General features: G+C 53.6%; 1 protein-coding gene and 1 pseudogene across 1 annotated transcript; both read right to left on the bottom strand.

The window, feature by feature from the left end:
• Positions 1-612: 612 nt before the first annotated feature.
• On the bottom strand, positions 613-1361 carry LOC123578374 (annotated as a pseudogene).
• A 3377-nt stretch (positions 1362-4738) lies between these two features.
• Positions 4739-20616, bottom strand: PPP1R13L (protein phosphatase 1 regulatory subunit 13 like). Its single transcript, XM_045440882.1, is given in 15 exon segments — positions 4739-5317; positions 6304-6503; positions 8059-8225; positions 8350-8483; positions 8580-8711; positions 11709-12172; positions 13328-13429; positions 13432-13777; positions 14086-14177; positions 14262-14360; positions 14450-14963; positions 15341-15483; positions 15590-15666; positions 18776-18879; positions 19843-20616. Coding segments are annotated over 13 exon segments (2487 nt in total). The 5' UTR covers positions 15645-15666; positions 18776-18879; positions 19843-20616; the 3' UTR covers positions 4739-5278.
• Positions 20617-20632: the final 16 nt, after the last annotated feature.

Genomic DNA, 20632 nt, shown 5'->3' with positions numbered 1-20632 from the left:
GAGAGACAGAGCGTGAGTGGGGGGAGGGGCAGAAAGACGGAGACACAGAATCCAAAGCAGGCTCCGAGCTGTCAGCACAGAACCCGACGCAGGGCTCGAATCCATGAACTGTGAGATCATGACCTGAGCCGAAGTTGGACGCTTAACCAACTGAGCCACCCAGGCGCCTTTCCCTTTCTTTCTTTAAAAAATGGCTTTTTACTACATCTAAGAAAGAAAAAGTATTAATATATATGCTGTTCGAGCATAGAAAAAACAGTGTAAACACATTACATTTCTAAGAGATATGAGGTTAAAGGAGAAAATCTTTGGATAAGCTCTAAGTTTGTACAAAGAAGCTAGATTTGCTATTCTCCTAAAAGTGAAGGGACCTACTATATTATACCCAGAAATCATTCAATACCTTTCTGCAAGAATGTAACTCAAGCTTTGCTGAAGCTCCATATTCCATGAAGGCATCTAAAACGTCAATCAGGGTGCCTGGGTGGCTCAGTCAGATGAGTGTCTGACTTCTGATTTTGGCTCAGGTCACAATCCCAGGGTCGTGGGATCGAGCCCCGTGTTGGACTCTGCACTGAGCACGGAGCCTGCTTGGGATTCTCTTTCTCTCCCTCTCTCTTCCCCTCTTCCCCACTTGCTTCCTCTGTCTAAAATAATAATTAATAAAATAAAATAAAACAAAATGCCAATCCACAGGCAGAATCGCTCTTTCCTCCCCTGTCCATTTATGCAGTCGTCTTCATGGATTTCTGGCCAGATGTCACAGACAAAGGCTGAGAGGTTGTCCAGGATTTCATCCCTGTTCAGCTAGAAGTAGGTCTGGAGGATGGTCATCTCTCCTGCATCTCCTACTCCGCTCCAGTGCTGCACCTGTACAGGTGGGATTCCAGAGCAGCAGCTTTCTTGGCCTTGAACTCCTCTCTGCACAGATGGTATTGTTCAATTTCAGCCGACCTTCTTCGGCCAGCTTCCGCCTCTGGTTCTTCCACCTGTGGGCCTCGGACACCTCCTCAGTGGCCCCCTTCTCGGTCTGTAGCAGCTGCAGGATGCCCTGCGACTGGTTGGAGGTGGTGGCAGCCATTCCGAGCCCAAGGGGAGCAGCCTAAATCGACTTGGTCGCCCCCTCGGGTCCCCATTTCAGACTTCTGACCCCCCCAGAATTATAAGGTAATAAATATGTGTTATGTAAGCTTGTGGTAATTTGTTACAGCAGTCATAGGAGACTAACATACCTCTGTTGTGAAAAAGAGAGGTCAGACTGAATAAAGAAGCCCACACAAGGGGCGCCTGGGTGGCTCAGTGGGTTAAGCATCCGACTTCGGCTGTGCCGACAGCTCAGAGCCTGGAGCCTGCTTCAGATTCTGTGTCTTCCTCTTTCTTTGCCTCTCCACTGCTTGCACGCTGTCTCTCTCTCTCTCTCTCTCTCAAAAATAAATAATAAACATTAAAAAAACATTTTTTTAAAAGAAGCCCACACAATATAAAGAAGCCCAGAAGAAACAAACATCATACAGAAAAAAAAAAAAAAAAACAATAACAAGAAAGCGACAAAAGAAACACAAAACATCTATAACTAAACGCTTTGTGAAATACTTAGCAAGATAATGGAAAATATCACATTTATAAAGAGCCGGAGGCTATGAAGAATTAATAATTAAATAACAAGAAAGGTTCTTGGGAATTCAAAATTATAGGGGTGCCTGCCGGGCTCAGTCAATGGTGTGTATGACTCTTTTTTTTTTTTTTTAATGTTTATTTATTTTTTTAATGCATTTTTTTATTTTTTTTAAATCAACGTTTATTTATTTTTGAGACAGAGAGAGACAGCACATGAACGGGGGAGGGGCAGAGAGAAAGGGAGACACAGAATCGGAAGCAGGCTCCAGGCTCTGAGCCATCAGCCCAGAGCCCGACGCGGGGCTCGAACCCACGGACCTCGAGATCGTGACCTGAGCTGAAGTCGGACACTTAACGACTGAGCCACCCAGGCGCCCCAATGTTTATTTATTTTTGAAGGAGAGAGAGACACAGCATGAGTGGGGGAGGGGAAGAGAGAGAGGGAGACACAGAATCTGAAGCACGCTCCAGACTCAGAGCCTGATGTAGGGCTCGAGCTCACAAACTGTGAGATCATGACCTGAGCCTTAGTAGGACACTCAATGAACTGAGCCACCCAGGCCCAGCCACCCAGTGTATGACTCTTCATTTCAGGGTCATGAGTTTGAGCCCCACATTGGGTGTAGAGATTACTTAAAAATAAAATCTTAAAAAAAATTCTAGATGAAATATAAATTTGAAAAGAAGGATTAGAAGTAAAGTCAGGGAAATCTCCTAGAAAGGGAAAATTGACAAAGGGCTGGAAAATAGTAGTGAAAATATAAGAAAATTGAAGGCTTAACTCAGAAGATTGAACATCCATAATAATGAAGATTCCAGAAAAAGAGCAAGCAAATGAAGGGGAAGAAATCAGCACAAAAAATATACAAAGAAAATGTCTCAGAACCAAAGGGTGTTCAATCTCCAGATTGAAAGAACAGACTTAAGGTCAGAATGATTAATGAATAAAGACTACAGTAAGGCATATCTTCGTGAATTTTTAGAACCAGAGAAAGAGGGAAGATCACAAAAGCTCTCAGAGAAAAAGAAGAAAAAAAAAGCTAGCAAAAAAAAAAAAAAAAAAAAAGTCAAATATAAGTTCAAAGGAAAGGGAGAATGCAAACAAATCTGAGGGGAAAAACAGTTTTCCCTTGTTATCTAAAATTGCATTCCAACTCAGGGTGCATACAAATTTGAATGGAAAAGGATACATGTATTTCCAACCTAGAATTTTATACCCAGCCAAACTATAATAATGTGAGAGGATAGAGTGAAGACATATTTAGTTTTGTAAGAACCCAAAAACATTTACCTCTTCTTCACTCTTTTAAGGGAACAATTGGAGGATGTGCTCCACCGAAATGAAGAGTCAACGAAAAAAGACAAAGACCTGGAATCCGGGAAATAGTGTCCAACTCGGGGAAATCCCAGGATAGCTTAGCACAGGCCTGGAGAGCAGCAAGTCCAGATTATATTAAAAGAGGACTGCAGGGTCGCCTGGGTGGCTCTCAGTTGTTAACCCTCTAACTGTCGATTTTGGCTCAGGTCATGATCTTATGGTTCATGAGTTCAAGCCCCATGACAGGCTCTATACTGACAGCATGGAGCCTGTTTAGGATTCTCTCTCTCCCTCTCTCTGCCCCTCCCCCCTCAAAATAAATAAACATTTTTTAGAAAGAAAAAGAAAAATATTAAGTATATATAGGTGCATCTAAAATTAGGGTAATTCTTAATTCTCAATTTTAAAGTTTGAGAAAGAAAATGCTAGTATATTACATGGCTCTGCAATGAAAACATTTACATATCACATTGTAAAAAACATTGATATAAAAATTATGACATGATTTCGTTGGGAGAGGGAAATTGGGTCAGCACGAGCTCAAGCCTCACCTACTGTAGTAGGAAGTCGGTAGAGAATGTCTAAAATTGGCCATCATGAAATAGCAGTGTCAGCATATTTAGAAACATGGAAGAAAATACTAGAAGAAACTGGTAAAGTTGAAAGTGGTTGCCTCTGGCGAGCAGAGGGGAGTGGGGAAAGATAGTACATAGGACTGGTTTTTTTTTTCATATTTTAGTAGTTTGATTTCTTTTTTCAGTAATCTCTATACCCAACATGGAACTCAAACTCACAACCCCAAGACCAAGAATCTCATGTTCTTCTGACTGAGCCAGATAGGTGCCCCAGTACAGTTTGATTCTTAAAGTATATTCATGAAAACTAATCAGCAGTGATAGAAGTCCCAACTGTCGTTAACTGCGAAGAGGCACCACGGAGCTTCTAGAAATGCTGTGTATCAGCTGTATCCGAGAGAACTTTCTGGGATAATGAAAATGTTCTCCATCTGCACTGCCCAAAATGGTAGGCACCAGCCATGCATGGCTACTGAGCACGAGAAAAGTGGCCAGTGTGACTGAGAAGCAATCCTTAATTTTTATTTAATTAAAAACACTTTTTAACGTTTATTCATTTTTGAGAGACAGAGAGAGACAGAGTGCAAGCGGGGGAGGGGCAGAGAGAGAGGGAGACACAGAGTCCGAAGCAGGCTCAAGACTCTGAGCTGTCAGCACAGAGCCCAGGGTGGGGCTCGAACCCACGAACCGTGAGATCATGACCTGAGCCGAAGTTGGATGCTTAACCGACTGAGCCACCCAGGCGCCCCTTTTTTAAAATTTATTTTATTTATTTTTTCATGTTTATTTATTTTTAAGAGAGAGAAAAGGAGATAGAGCATGAGCGGAGGAGGGACAGAGAGGGAGGGAGACACAGAATCCAAAGCGGGACCCAGAAAATTCTAGATCTAGATGGCTCCAAACTTCAGATGATAGTATTATCAAACATACATTATAAAATAACTAAGCTTAAAATGGTTAAAGACATAAAGGAAGAATCCAAAATATGAAAGATCAAGACACTACCAAAACAAACAAACAAACAAACAAAACCCCCAAACACCAAAAAGGCCCCCGCCCCCCACCAAAGAAAACAGACAAAAGACGCAGGGTGCTTGGAGGAGGAAGGATTGGATTTACAGGAGGGAGAAATCCCTTAGAAAGGGGCTACCTGAATACTGTGTGCAAATACAGTAACAATGATGAGCTCTTATTAAGTCAGAAGGGAATCCGAAGAGAGAGGAGCCAATTCCTGTGCAAACTACCTTTATTTATAAGGAAAAACTTCCCCATCTGGTTATAAAACCAGCACTGTGTGAAGGCACTTGACTGGGGAGAGGCGGTGGCAGGGGTCCTGGTAGAGACCAGCGTGTCTCTCCTAGCCCTGGGGAGGTGGGGGCAGAGGTGACTCCCAGGGAAATCCAGTGGAGGCGACACATCGCAGGCTCTCCTAGGCTGGGGTGTTGGCTTGTGTCGAGGGGGTGGGAGGGGGTGGCAGCAGGAATAGGAGGCACTTGGGACGGAATCTGATTTGACAAATGGAGGGCAGGGGGGTGTCTCTTGCCTCCAATGATTCCCAGCCCCATCATGACCTCCCACGGCTATGACAGTTTCTAGGCTGAGATTCTCCTTCTCCCCTGGGCTTCCGGGGAAGCAGAGAGCTGGAGGTGAGGACCCCACCCCTGTAGGGCTTGGGGCCCAAGGAGAGGCAGCAGTTACTGAGGGACAGGTCTGGAGCAAAGGCAGGGACGCTTCCTCCCGTCTCCCCTGGAAACGTCCTCCTCTCCAGCTAGACCTTATTCCTCTGGGTCTTCACCCTGGGGAAGAGCTGAGGGAAGACAGATCTTTAGACACCAAGAACTCTCACTCCCTCGTCCCACCCCCAAATTTAATGGAGTCACCCACCCCCGAAACAGGTGGGCCGTCTCCACCCTCCCCTCCCTTCCGAGGACTCCGGCATCTCCCAAACCACCTCAGAATCCCTGAGGTCCCTGTCACGACCAAGCACCAGATGATGCCTTAGGTCAGCCGCCCAAGGTGATGAACTGGAATGGAGTTTTCCATAAGGCCACGAAGGAAACACCTACTGCCCCCATGGGGTCTGGTTGGGACCCGCCTCCACCTGTCCCCCAATTAAAGGAATCTTCTCCCCTGGGAATATAATGGGATCTTCCTGGTCTCCTCCCTTGACTAGAACCTCCCGGCAACCCTACCATAATTTTACTAATGGAGTCTTCGTCTCCCTGCCCAGTGCAGCGTAGGGAAACCTGCCCCGCCCCCAGGCCAGTAACATACACGTCTGTAACGTCCCCCGTTACTAAAAGGGTATTTTTCACCCCTTCCCTTGGCTAAAATACATTCTTCCTTGGGGCGCCTGGGTGGCTCAGTTGGTTGGGCATCAGACTCTTGGTGAGAGTGCAATCCGGCTTGGGAATCTCTCGCTCTCCCTCTCTCTCTGCCCCTCCCCTGCGCTCTCTCTCAAAACAAATAAACATTAAAACTGAAAAACAAAAAATTCTTCCTTACCTCCCAGTAATATTATTAGGGATGATAATAAAAATATTTGATTGAGTTCTGCTCAAGCTACTAAGGCAGTGCTGGGGAGTTCCCCCACGAAAGGCCATGAGGAGGGGGCGTTTCTTTACCTCTCCCGTTACTATAATGGGCTTTTCCTCGTCTCCCCCCAAACCCTAATGGGCTCTTCTGACCTACCTCGCCCCCCCCCCCCCGCCCCTTGCCCCTCTTTTTTCCGTGGAATCACCCCTTTCCCCAAATAGCCCCAGGAGGCCCCCACAACCTCTCTTCCGGGCTCACCCCGAAGTAGTTACGAGGTACGTAGCCCTCCTGGCCATGCAGCAAGGCCCACCACCAGTCTGTCTCCTCTGGCCCGTCCCTGCGCAGCACAGTGACAGACTCGCCCTCCCGGAAGGACAGCTCGTCCCCGAACTCGGCGCTGTAGTCCCAGAGGGCGTACACGACGCCATTGTGCAGCAGCCCCATACTCTGCTCCACGTCTGAAACATAAAACGGCGGGGATCGTGAGCGCACGGGGGAGGGGGGTGAGGGGGGCAAGGACACTCAGGGACACGGGACACGCCGAGGACAGGGAAAGGCCCTGGGATTTGGCGCCGCTCCAGCTGAGGGATGAGCCACCTGCAAAGCTGTGTATCCCTGCCTAGAGCCGGGCGCCTGAGCTAGAGTTGGCCGCCAGGGCCCCGCAGTCTCTAAAATTCGAGAACATCGGGGTGCATCCAGCTGGGTGTCCAACCCCAAGGCAAGATCAGTGGTCCCCATCCCTCCTGTACATCGTTAAGTCCCTCCCAGAGGTACAGTCGTCCGTGCACCACCCTCCTCCCCCACTTAAGTTTACAGTCTCTCGTCTCAACCCCTCTTTCCGGTGGTACAGCCTTTCCCTTCCTCCCCCTTAAGTGGTCCCATCTCCCCCTTTCCAGATGGCGAGTCCACATGGCTTCCCCCTCCCCAAGGGGCAAAGTCTCCAAAAAGGATGCGATAACTTCTCCCGAGGGTACAGCCCACCCGCCCCGCCTCTGCCCCCCCCTTAAGGGGTAAAATTTCCCTCAAGAATTTAACCCCCTTTCCCAATGGTACAGTCCAGCATGCCCCCTCTCTCCAGTGGTTCAGTCCACCGTGTTCCAGTTTCTCCTCCCCTCCCGAACTCTCCCAGGCGGAGCCTACGGTCTTCACATCTCATAGGCTCCACCTACCTGCACAAAGGTGTAATGGCCCGATGACAGGGCACTCCCCGTCTGCCCTTGCTCACCATAAGCCCCGTGGGCCCTGTCCACTTTCTGCCGCCGGGTGGCACAGACAGCAGGCTGTCGTGTAGAGGCTCACCTCTCAAAAATACTGTCCTACCCCCAGGTCCTAGAGCCTGCCTGACGCCGACTCTGTGATGTCCCCAACCCCACCCTATGATACAGTTTGCCCGGGTGTGCAATACAGAGGCTATTCACACCCCCATGCCATTGCTACCGACTTCCTCCCGTCACCTGGTTAGATGATGTGGCCCCTCTCGTGAGGTAAGCCTTACGTCTCACTACACGCGGAAGAGTCCCCAAGCCCCTCCCCAGAAGCCATGGCTTGCTCACCTGCCAGCTGTGTGGCACTGTATCTCCCACTGGCAGCACAGCTCACCTGCTCAGCCCTATGCCAGGCAGATGGCATAGTTGGAACGTCCAACTGCCCACGCCCGCACGCGAGAAAGCAGGTGGGCAGTGCCATTTACAAGACCGCTCATATCCACACAGGGGTCCAGCCTGGACGGCAGAGTGCCCATGTCCCCCCCCATCCCTCGAGGTTGGCGCAGTCTGCTCACCCCACACACCCAGCTTGCATCTGCCCGGTGGGAGGCCCTGTCCCCCACCCCACCCCTAGGTGGTCCGTCCCACTGCCCTTCTGCTGCGATCCTGCCACTTGATTGGTGCAGCCCCCACGTCTTCTCTCCTGTGATTGGCGGCCTGCCTCCTTCCCCTCCCCGACTGCTAGCTGAGTGGCCCAGTCCCCACGACCCCCTTCCTCCCACCGAGGCGTCCCAGCGCTGCCTCGCACCTGCCAGGTAAGTGGCGCAATCGGCGTAACCCTCGCGGTAGGGGTCGCACTTCTCGATCGCCGTGGCGCCGTCGCTGAGCGTGGTGGCGAAGATTGCTGCGCCGTGCTGCACCAGCGCCGTGCAGATCGCCGTGTCGTTGCAGGACGCGGCGCAGTGCAAAGGTGTCCTAGGTGGGGAGGCGTGCGTGAGAGGCCGTGCACGCGCCCCCCGCCCCCCCCCCCCCCCCGGCAGGTTCGTTAACCCGCAGCGCCGTCCTGCCCCCCGCCCGCCCCGTGCGGGGCTGGGCTCACCAGCCGTGGCTGTCAGGGGAGTTGACGTTGGCCCCAGCCGCGATGAGGAAGTCCACGATGGGGTAGTTGGCGCCGCAGATGGCGTTGTGCAGAGCCGTGATGCCCTCCTCGTTGGGCTGGCTCGGGTCGTTCATCTGGGCGGACGGGGGACGCAGAGACTCAGTCAGGCGGCCGCCACCCCGCGTCCCCCAGCCTCCACCCCGCCGGCCCTGCAGTTCGGCAACACTCACCTCCTTCACTGCCTGCTGCACCACGTCCAGCTCCCCGGTCAGCGCGGCGTCCAGCAGGAGCACAAGCGGGTTGAGGCGGGCGCGGCGGACCTTGCGCGGGGAGCCCGCCTTCCGCAGGACCGAGCGCGTCTCCTGGGGGACAGGGAGGGGGGCTTCAGTGACTTGGGAGAGTTTGTTAATATACCCATTACTCAAAGGGGAAAATAGACGACGGTAGCTGCCCCAGGTCGTCCAACTAGACAGAGGTGAAGGCTGGGATTGGAAGACAGGGAGGTACAGAGCCTGAGTCCAGAGGGCGGGGGTAGGATTCCTCAGTTCTACGGCCTTTGGTTCCCTGCAATTGTCAGGGAATCTGGTGATTATGGAATCGTGGGCCCTGAGAACTGAGAGGAAGCTGGGAGACCATGGAGTTGTTGATTGTGGAAGCCAGAGAGTCAACCCACCCACAGTCTTATTTCTTTTATAAAACATAAATGCTGGGAAACGCACGGGACAAAGGTTGCCCAGTGTTAATTCCGGATGTTCGGAATTAGAATATTTATCCTATTATTCCTTCTGCTTTCTTGTTTTTGATGTTCAGGCGTCCTCCTACAAGATTCGTTTATTCTGAGCACATAGCATTTGTGATTCTGGTCTTTGATGTCAATGATGTCAAGATCCTGGAATTCGGAGATCCCAAGAGCCACTGGTTTCCAAAATTCTCTGATGTGCAGCTATATGTCACATTTCCAATGTTGAATCCAGGAATGCTAAGCTATGCCATTTCAAGTTGCTGAAGATCCAGGATGTCACATTCCCAAGATTCTATGATTGGGAACTTTAATATTTTATGTTTAGAATTTCTTCCAAAAGATTGGAAGGAGATACTCAAAGTGTTAATCCTTGTTCTCTCTGACCGCTGTGATTTTGGCCTCTTTATTCTTTTATCTATTTCCTCCTGCTTAGTATGGTGTTTGTGTATTCCTTTCTAGTGGAAAATGTTCATTTAAAATATAATTCTGGAGGCACCTGCTTGGCTCAGTGTGTAAACCATGCAACTCTTGATCTTGGGTTTGTGAGTTCAAACCCCATGTTGGGTGTAGAGATTACTTAAAAAAATAAAATCTTTGGAAGTGCCTGGGTGGCTCAGTCAGTTAAGTGTCCGACTTCAGCTCAGGTCATGATGTCACAGTTTGTGAATTCGAGCCCCAAGTGGGGCTCAGTGCTGACAGCTCAGAGCCTGAAGCCTGCTTCGAATTCTGTCTCCCTCTCTCTCTGCCCCTCCCCTGCTCATACTCTGTCTCTCAAAAATAAAAATAAAACATTTAAAAAATGTAAAAAATAAAATAAAATCTTTGGGGCACCTGGGTGGCTCAGTTGGTTGAGCATCTGACTCTTGATTTCAGCTAGCGTCATGATCCCAGAGTTGTGGGTTTGAATCCCACATCAGGCTCTGTGCTGGGCGTGGAGATTGCTTGAGATTCTCTCTCTCCCTCTGCCCCTTTCCCACCCCCTCTCTAAAATAAAATAAAATAAAATAAAATAAAATAAAATAAAATAAAATAAAAAGGGGCTCCTGGGTGGTTCAGTCGGTTGAGCGCATGACTTTGGCTCAGGTCATGATCTCACGGTTTGTGAGTTTGAGCCCCGCATCGGGCTCTGTGCTACAGCTCAAAGCCTAGAGCCTGCTTTGGATCCTGTGTCTCCCTCTCTCTCTCTGCCCCTTCCCTGCTCATGCTCTGTCTCTCTGTCTCTCTAAAATAAATAAACATTACCAAAAAAATTAATGAAAAATAAAATAAAATAATAAAATCTTTAAAAAAAATAGAATTCTGTATTACAGCATATTCATGCACTAATCTGTGATTTCCTGGTTCAAATGATAACCAGGGTTTGTGTTACTGACTTAAATTCTAAGATCTTGTTCTTCAAAACTTCAGTGCCCTAGGGTTCTGAAATTTCACTGTTTTGAGACTGATAACAAGCTTTAACTCTTGAATTCTGTGAGTTTTCAGGTCTCTCTGTGGCCAAGACTTTGCGATTCTATAATGAGGTGATTTCAAGACGTTGTCATTCTTCCATTGTTGATTTCAAGATCCTGAATCTTGGCTCCGCCCCCAGGGGGGCTTGGGAATAGGCATTTTGGGGTGTCTATCCGGTCCCTGCTTCTTCTCTGGGAATCGTTCCCCTCTCTCCGTCCATCCACACTGAGAGAACAGGACTGTTCTATGTGACTACACCCGCCCACCCCAAGCCAAGATGCAGGGACTGGACCAAATTCAGCAGGAGACCATCCATCCCCCGGTCAAATGCTAACAACGATAATAGTAGTTACCAGTTAAGTGCCAGGCACTATTCTAAGCACTACGTGCTTAATCCTTACAGCGACCCTGTGGTTATTCTCCGGCACCCCCCCCTGCCATTTTACAGATGAAGAAACTGAGGTCCAGAGAGGCTAAGTATCTTGCCTCAGGTTGCACAGCTGATAAATGCCGTGGAGCTGGGATTTGAACCCAGGCAGCTTAGCTCTGCAGCTGGTGAACTTAATCACGACACCCACAGCCTCAGGGACCAGAGACTTGCTCTTGGGAGTTTTGAATGAAAGAAGCTCTGAGTGGCATCCGAGGACACCATGGGCTTGAACTCAGAGGTCATTTGGGGTCTTGGGCGGGGGCGCATTTCTAGCCATGGCACAGGCTTGCTGAGGTCTGAGAGGAGAGAGCGGATCCCCAGAGAATGCAGACATGAGCCTGTGCAGCAACCGGGGAGAGAAACGGGGAATACTTTGATTCAGGCAGGCTTTTCAGGTCCCGGAATAGACCCGCTGTTGTGCCAAGATACACTCATTTCCAGGTTGTAAGACTCCCAAGATTCCCGAAGGGATGCCCTCGGGGGGCAGGTTATCGGAGAGGAGCAGAGAAAGTCTCTGTGTGGCCAAGGCTTCCGAATGCCTCTCCGTATACGTCCTCCCTGTCTTCAGAATGCAGGCGCGCCTCGATTAAAGACTACATTTCCCAGCCTCCCTTGCACCTCGGTTCCTGGCCAGTTGGAAGAGGCAGATGTGATGTGTGCCACGTCCAGGTTCTGCCCTAAAAGGGAAAGGGCACTTCCCTGTGCTAACATACCCCTGTTTCCTCCTGTGTTACTTACCATGCTCTGTAGCTGGTCTGATGGGCTGAGCTGGGGCAGGGCCGGGGGTGGCACGGGAGCTGGTGGGGCAGGAGCAGGGGGCCCTGCCCTGGCCTCGGACGCCTCAGTGATGGGGGACAGCTCGGGCTCAGGCCCCCCGGGCCCCCCGGGCCCCCCGTGACGATGGAAGAGGCGGCTGATGATCTGCTGGTATTGTTTCTTGTGGGTGGGGGGCAGGGCCACAGCTGGGCTCTGCTCCATGGAGCCCCTGCGTTTGAGGGGCCGGGGTATCTCTGCCAGCACCCGGGCCACCTCCTCTAGCTCGGGCACCGACTGTGCCTCGGGTGGCAGTGCTGGCTGCAGCCTCGTGGGGCTGAGGGGCCGAGTTACAGCGCCTTCATCTGCGTCCCCGGCCTCCAGCACTGGCGTCAGCAGCCCTTCCAGGTCCGGCTCTGGCTCCAGCTCGGGGGGAAGTTTGGGAGAGCCTAGAAGGAACAAGAAGCCCATCAGAGGGTGAATCCCTGGGAGAACCCCAAGACCCCCTCCCCACAACCTCCAGGACCTGCAGCCAGCATCTGATTTGCTGTGTGACCTCGGGGCAGTTCCTTGCTGTCTCTGGGCTACTTTCCATGAGCGGTGAATACCATCCAATTGTGACATCTCCCACGTGTCAAGTGCTTAGCATGCGCCTGGTGCTTTCCGCGCCTGCCTTACTGAATTCTCACCACTACTTTGTGAGGTAGGTATTACTATCATCTTCTCATTACAGAAAGAGAAGCTGAGCCTCAGAGGGGGTGGTCAGTTGCCCCAAGCCACATGCTTGGGATTTGAACTCAGTGCTCTCTGACTTCTGAATCGTGTGCCCCTGCCATCATGATAGATTTGACTTTCGAAGATTCTAAGACCTTCCTCGCCTACCCTCTCAGGCAGAATACTCAATCCTGGCGCTTGATGGTCTCTTCTTGGTCTGATCCCTCTCTATCAGAGCGTCTAGAGCAGGTAGAAATAGTAATGATCACTCCGTACACACATTACTCCACTGAACGCCCATCACAGTCTACGACGTAGAGACTATTAATCTGTCTTCACAGATGACAAAACAGAAGCTCGGATAGGTTAGCTCATGTATCCTGAGTCATACAGCAAGTCCGTGGTGGAAAGGAGCTCTAAACCCATTTCGCTTTCACTCTAGGCTCTGTGCTAGTCTCACACACACACACACACACACACACACACACACACACACACGTTAATGATTATAATACAATAGCTATTGAGAACTTCCTATACATCAGGCCCTATTTTAATGACTTTATACGGATTAAATAATCTAATACCATATCTGAGTGAGATGGGCTCTATCACCTTTTACACTCAAGGAAATTGAGGTCCAGAGAGGTTAAGTGACTTGCCCGAGGTCACACAGCACAGAGCCAGGCAGTCGGATTCCAGGGTCCATGCTTAACCACTGTGCTGTCCCTAGCTCCCGAGCAAATTCCCAAGCTCCTGTAGCCTAGCTCTCTGTAGGGACAATGTCCGGAAATGGGTGTTTGGCTGTGATGTCTCCCCCAGCTGTTCTGGTCTCCAGCCACGTGTCCTCCCTCTAACCAGCCCTCTGGGCCCCCCCACTGTTGACTCACCTTCGCTCACAGGGGCCCAAGTTTGTTGGGGAGGTTGGGGGGCTGGGGCGGGGGGCTGGGGCTGGGGCTGGGGCAGAGGCTGGGGCTGGGGCTGGGGGGCGGCTGGGGCTGAAGGGACACCTGGGGCTGGGGAGGCAGCTTAGGCGGGGGTGCTCGGGAGAAGATGGGGGAGCCCGGGAGCATGGCCCTGCTGGCCCCATGCTCCCAAAAGGCGTTCTGCAGCTTGAATATCATGCTGAGGGGGATGGGACGCTGGCGCGGGGAACTGCGGGGCTGGGGGCTGGAAGGAGGCATGGGGATGCGGCTAACAGGCTGCCAGCTGCGGGGCAAAGTGCCTGATGGCCCCGCGGAGCCCAGGGATCTGCGGTAGCCGCCCACATCGGAACGCCGGTCGTTGGCCAGAGGGGAGACCTTGTAGTTTCGGGGCAGAGTGGCACTGGTGAGGTTGTCCTGGGGGAGAAAGAGGCAAGAAGGAAAGAAAGGGCTCAGGTGGAAGGAAGTTAAGGACAAAGAATGATAAAGGAGGAGGCAGAAGGGGGAGGGAGGTAAGGGTAGAAGGTCAGAAGGGTGAGAAGGGGAGGGAAAGCAGAGGGAGTGAGGGAAAGAGAGGGTCAGGGAGGGGGGCAGAAATCCAGGATGAAGAAGGAAGAGCTTAGGGTGGAAGGCACGGAAACTGGGGGGTGCACCCGGGAGTGGGAGCTGGTCCTAGCCTCATTCCTGGCCCCTGCCCACCAGCCCCCTCCCCGGCAGCCTCTCACCTTGCTGGTGGCCCCCAGCCCGTCCAGGCTGCTTTCTCTCCAGGGTAACAGCTGCAGGCCTGGCGAAGCAGGCCGCGAGAAGACGTCCAGGCCTGCAAGGCGGGAGTCATTAGGGTCTGGGGGACACCTCTCCGGGCCCCCCCCTCCCCCCGCTCCTCTGGCCTCCCACCACTCACGTTCATAGCTCGCTGTCTGCGAAGGCTTCTTCTCGTACGCCACGTCCAGGTCAGACTCATTCCAGGCTTTGGGGGGCCGCCGGCGCAGCGTTAAGTCGTCTAGGGAGAAGTTGCAAATGGGAGATATGGCGGGAGGCTGGTCCCAGGCCCGCGTCCCTCCCATCCCCCAAATAGGGCCCCTGGTTCACCTTGAGCGCGCAGAGGCGGGGCGAAAGCGCTGCCACCCGCGCCCAGTAGGGGGCTCCCAAAAGCGACAGGCGCATCGTAGGCTGAGGTCTGGGGGCGTGGCGAGGGCCCGCGCTCAGGGAAGAAGGCCTGGGGCCCTTCGGCCAGGGGGCTGCCACGCGGGGAGCCAGTGCGGCCCAGGAAGTCGAAGGTCGTGGGGGGACCCTGCTGGCGGAGCGGGCCCGATCCGGGCCGCGGGGAGGGCGCACGGCCGAGGGGGCCGCCTGCGCCATCGAAGGCGCGGGGCCGGGGCGAGGGCGCGCGGTCCAGGCTGCCGTAGGCATCCGGCTGCAGGTAGAGCGGGGTGCGCGGTGACGAAGGCCGGCCTTTAGGGGACAGCGGGCTGTAGGGGAGCAAAGCCGGGGCGTTCTCGGAGCGTCCGAAAGAGGAGGTGTCTGCGCCGTCGGTGGCCGCCTTCCGGGGAGACCCACGGCTGCTAAAGTGCTCGGGGACCGGGCTGGAGCTGTACCGGGACAGCTGTGGGGAGGCCCGCACATTGAGGGGGCAAAGGAGACATTAGTAGAGGGGGTTAGTAGAACATCAAAAGAGGTCATCGAAAATTCACGCGGGGGAGTTAGACCGGCGCTGGAGATTCAGGCACAGGGAGCCCTGGTGAGGAGTACTGGTGAGACAGCCCTGAAATTGGGCCCGAGGCTAGCCCATACAGTGCCTTTCTGCCGCTTAGAAAAAGGCCCTGTTCTTCCGAGGGTCCTATTAGATGTCCATTTCTACTGGTCCCCGCCTTCAGGTGCCCTTAAATAGCCCACAGACTCTATAATCCTATGGGACAGAACCCCAGGCAGAAAGAAGCTGGCTTTGGGGGCTAACGTGGGGACCAAGGCGAAGAGGCTCACCCTAGAGGGGGCTCCCGCCTGTGAGCCGACAGGCGTCGGCGAGTCTGACCACAGCGACTCCAACTGTTTGGTCAGTTCATCCACCTTGGCCGCCGCCGTGTCCAGCTCCATCTGTTTGAGGTCCATGTGTCTCATGGCCAGCGCTGGGCAGAAGGGAAGGGCGGTAAGGACCCGGGTGGTGCGGGCAGAGCCCCGCCTCTACCCTGGAGGGCCCCTGGCGGGCAAGCCCCGCCCCCTACCCCAGCTCACACTGGAAGTTCAGGTCCAGAAGGTCCCTGGTGCTCTGGAATGCCTCGCTGTCCATGGTGCCGGCCGAAGCGGGGCGCCTGCGTGGGGTGTGAGGAGAGAGCCTTCTCAGACCCGGCCCGCAGGGAGCCAGGGGTCCTTGAGGAGCGGGACGGCACCTTTACTCTCCTATTTTTTTCCACTGGTAGCGCTATGCCCCTCCGCTTCCCTGGCTGGGAAATGCCAACTCCTTCAAATCTTCCTGGGGGCGCCTGGGTGGCTCAGTCGGTTAAGCTTCCGACTTCGGCTCAGGTCATGATCTCACGGTCCGTGAGTTCGAGCCCGGCGTCGGGCTCTGTGCTGACAGCTCAGAGCCTGGAGCCTGTTTCAGACTCTGTGTCTCCCCCTCTCTCTGACCCTCCCCCGTTCATGCTCTGTCTCTCTCTCGGTCTCAAAAGTAAATAAAAACGTTAAAATCTTCCTGGAAGTCTCGGGTCAGAGTTCACTGTCCATCTCTCTATCTCAGTCCTAATGAGAGTTGAATCACTCCTTCATCAATTATCTACCGATCACCTACCGATCACCTACGGTGTGTGCCAGGGCCTGTGTAGTTGCTTGAGGGCATAATGAAATGAAATAACAACTATTTGTCGAGGGGCCACCGCCTGCGAGAACTGAGCTGAGTGCTTTGCACCCTCACTTGATGGTCACGATCAGTGTAGCAGGCCAGAAAGTGGGGCTCCGAAACATTTGTTCAACATCACTCGGCAGTACTAGGTTTCACACCTGGACCTAACTTGTGAGTCTGGGTCCTCTCGACCAGACAGGAAGAGTCCCCCACAGGGCAGGGACCAACTCAGCTTCCTCTCCCCAGAGTAGACCTTGTTCACAGGGACCCAGGGTTAACAGGAAGAATAGGGAGGTGGCTGGGCTGCTGTGGTCACGGGTTCAGAGGAACCGGTCAAGCCAGGACCATCCCCATGGTAGCCACCACGCCCCACCAGCTTTGCCACCTCCCGTCTGCACCAACCCCTTAGCTTTGGAGGTGCAGGCGTGGGAAGCAGGGCAGGCTGGGGCACGCTGATTCTGGCCTCTGGGAAGCCTCGGAACAGAACCTCTTGGGGCTGGTGGTTCATCTGGGTGTGCTGGGAGCATGGGACTTTGGGCAACAAGTCCGTTCCACTCCCCGGGCCTCAGTTTCCCCAACGGTGGGAGGAGGAGGCCAGTCAGCTATTCTCAGAGGCCTCTTCAATCTCTCAGAGGCCTAGATTCTGAAATGGTAGGACCTTGAGACTGCAATTAAAGCTCTACAGAGCCTAAAACTCTCAGCTTGGAAGTCTACTGTCTGAAAGTCCTGAGTCCAAGATCCTATCTTTGGAACATTCTAGAATTCTCCAGTGTTGCTAGCCTAGATGTCTCTATCTTCCTGCACTGTGGTCTCTCTATCCCAGGATTCCACTGTCCTAAAAGTCTAGCTGAATGCACGGTAGAGAGGACTATTGTGAGGATCCAAGTGGCCAGAGATTGCAAGAGGAATTAAGGCTCTGGGAATTCAGGCCTCAGAAAGTAGAAACCCCAGGAATCAGAACTCAGGGCCTTTAGAATCTCAGACACACATGAAAACACTCTTGTCTGTTAAAATATAAAAACGGACAACTCTATGCGGCCTCCAGTGCGCGCATTCTGGCAGTGAGAGGTTCTTCTGGGGATTTCAGGACTCCCAAATTTCTAAGGCTCTCAGATCCCATGCTTGACAGCCTCTGGCTCTAAGGAAATGCCAAGGCTGGGCGTGGGGCCCTCGCAGGGCTGGAGCGGGCAGAGGGGTTGTCCGGGCCGCCAGGGGGCGCTCTGGGTCACGGCCCGAACCTGGCGGGGCAGGCGGACAGCGCGTGAGCTCAGACCCCGGGAATGCGCTGCGGGCCCGGGCAGGTGCCTCACCTCCCGCGACAGGCGAGGCGTGGGGGGCGGGGGGTGGGGGGGGGAAGCGGGCGGGGCGCGAGGGCGGTACAGGCCGCGCCTCTGCTCCCAGGTCCCTGCCCTCCACTTCCACCTCCGGCTCCCCCTCCTGCGGACTCCAATCCACCCCAGGATACCCTCTAACCCCAACTCCCACTCCTCCCCTCCCCTACCACCCCTAACTCTCCTTCCCCCCGCCCTCGTGCACGCGGCCAAGCCAAGTTCTTCGGGGTTAAGGATCTCGGGGGGCTTCCTGGAAGAATCATCCGCAGTGGGAACCAAGTCAGAGCGCCAGGCTAGGCTGGGAATACCCTACTTGAAATCCTACATTTCCGTCCGGACTGACTGTCGCTGGGAGAGGCCCCACCCTCTCTAGGACTTGGTTTTCCCCTCTCTAAGTCTCTACCCTGGGCTAGCTATATTCTGTGCCTCAGTTACCTCGTGTGTATAATGGGGGAATTAATACCTTCACCTCAAAAGGGTGTGAGGTTTGAGTGACATAATTTAGGTACAGTGTTTAGAACAATGCAGGCACCAAATAAAGTTCACACATATAGGATTCTTAATTAGGGACTTTTCATGGCTGTTCATTAAGATAACATAGGATCTGGCACACAGTGAGGGCTCAAGACCCAGAGTAATCTGTTGGGTTTTTTTTTTTTCCCCCTCCCAACAAGAGAGCCCCTTCGGCTCTTTCTGAGATTCTAAAAGCCGTGAGTTTTGACCTCTGGAGTCTCGACTTCCTAAGCCCTAAATTCTCTCCGGTCACTAGTGAGTTCTGGCTAGTGGTCATCCCCAGTAATCTAGGCAGAGGTGCATGGGGAAAGAGAAGATTCCAGAGAGAAGGTGGCAAAAGCCCAGGATGTGGGCTGTGTCTGCTCTCCAGCCTTAGTTTCCCCAGTGGAGTAGAGAGGAGTCATTCCCTGGGGTGGAGTCAGTAGAGCACCTTTGGGCAGTTGCCCGAAACTTCTGTAGACAATGAGGACCATCCCATCTACCTATCAGCGCTGAGCCTGGCTCACAGGGAGCTCTGCCTTGGCAGCCACGGTTATTATTTTTAATTTCATCTCAGGCTATCACCAAATGCCCTTCAAGCCCAGACATTAGGAAGTTCTTCCCTCTCTCATCAGAACCCCCTTCCTCCCCCACCCCCTTGTTTAATCCCATCACATGACTCATGGGGGCGGAGAGAAGGGGGAGACAGAGGGAGGTGCAGGTTCCTGCCCTCCCCCGGCTTCAAGGACAGACACACACCTCCAGAATTAGCCTCTATCCCTCGCTTATCTCCCACACAACCTCAGGTCAGACAGATGGGGGTGGAGGTGACATTTCTCACCTCAGGGTCAGGGCGAGGAGCCCTAGGAGAGAGAAGGTTAGTCAGAAAATCTGGTGGGAATGGATGGAATCCCGTCTCCCAGACAGGCTGCAGAAAGAGGAGGAAGCCAAACTCCAATCAACTCTGCTACCTGTGTGACTTCTTAGCCTCAGTTTACCCTTGTCCTCTCTGTGCAATGACTGTGTAGGGCCCAGGCATGCAAGCCTCCCAGAATCCAATCCTACCTTCTGGAATTTCGGCCCTGGGTTCCAGAACCCCCTCTGCAAACCCCAAGTTATTTCCCACCTCCGTGGGGTAATGGGAGGATCCCGCTCCCACCAGGGGGCGCCCTGGGGTGGAGGTCCCTCCTCTGGTTAGGCAGGTCTGACGCCCCGGTTAATGATATGTTGGCGATGTCGCAGCCCCACAGAGGTTGGAGAGCTGCCTCGGTTCCCCTCCTCGCCCCCACCCCAGAGCCGGAAAGTGTAGGGAGCGCCGGAACCTAGCCTCCAGGGGGACCTCGGGGGCTTGTCCTGCTACATTCCAGGGACCCGAGTTCCACTATCCTCATCCCACTCCTAATTCTACCTTGAGACCTAGAGGCTTGGTCGAGAAGGCAGCTGGAGGGCGGCAGGGATGGCCGCCCTTTCCAGGGTCCAGAAGTCCGAGTCTTGTCATTGCTGCCCAAGACTCAGGGATCTGATACTCCAATTCTACTCAAAGACTCAGGCTTTCGAGAGCGCCCAATTCGTGGAACTCGGGAGTCCCAGCTCCAGCGTCCCCCCAGGACCACGGCGTTCGAGCCCTCCACCCCAAGAACTCAGGCATCAGGGTCCCCTTTCCTTCTGCCCAGTGAATAGGAGTTCTTTCCTTCGAAGGACCCTGGCATCTGCGAACGCCCAATTCCGCCCTGGGAATCGGTGTCCGAGTCCCCTCCCAGTCCTCCCAGGGACGCGGTGTCGGGCTCCCCCCGAGCCGCTGGACCCCAGGGGTGGGTGGAACTCACGGATCCGGGGCAAATCCTGGCACCGGGGGACTTCCTCCGGCTCCGGCTCCGGCTGCGGGGAGCGGAGGACGGGGCGGGGCAGGCGCCGGGAACAGGTTAGACGACGTGACTCCGGCAGACGGGAGGCGGGTCCCAGAGAGGAGGGGGAGTAGGGGTCGCCTCGAGCACCTTGGGACTTGTAGTCCTGCAGGGGCAGTAGGCCGACTTCTCGAGACGTTCCCATTGGGAATCACCCAAAGTCCATTTCACAGACAGGAAGGGCGAGGTCCAGAAGCCGAGGTCTATGTGGCCACGCAGATAGAATTCAGACTTTAATCTCGCCGGGGCTGCAGGAGGCAGACTCCTGAGTCCCTGTCCCACCCCTCCAGGCTTAGTTTCCCCCTCCTAGAAAGAAGATTTGGACGCCACTAAAGGGTTAGAAGGTTAGAGGTTGGGGGAGACTCACATGCCCCGCCCCTAAGTCGAGAAGACACCCTCGCTAAATCAGTATCCCCTCGAATCTCTGAATCTCAATCTCCCCGTCGGTAAAAAGGATGGGTTGGATCTTTATACAATTTCCTAGCAAGAGTCCAAAGTCTTAGGCTGGGACTACAATCCCCAGCAGCTTCCACGATGGACATCGGGCGTCTCCCCTCCTTGCGCCCTCTGGGAATTGTAGTCCCGAGCCCGCAGTCCCGGAGTCTCGCCCACGCCGGGGAAACTGTCTGGTGATCCCGGGCTGAGGGAACGAGTTCCCTTCCCCTGACCCTCCCTCCGCTCTGAGAAGCCGCTCACACCCAGAGAAGGAGGG

The sequence above is a fragment of the Leopardus geoffroyi genome, chromosome E2 (genome assembly GCF_018350155.1).
Source record: "Leopardus geoffroyi isolate Oge1 chromosome E2, O.geoffroyi_Oge1_pat1.0, whole genome shotgun sequence".
In the NCBI taxonomy this organism is placed as follows: domain Eukaryota; kingdom Metazoa; phylum Chordata; class Mammalia; order Carnivora; family Felidae; genus Leopardus; species Leopardus geoffroyi.
Note: the sequence above shows the minus strand (reverse complement) of the source record. Positions and strands in the feature narration are given on the sequence as shown.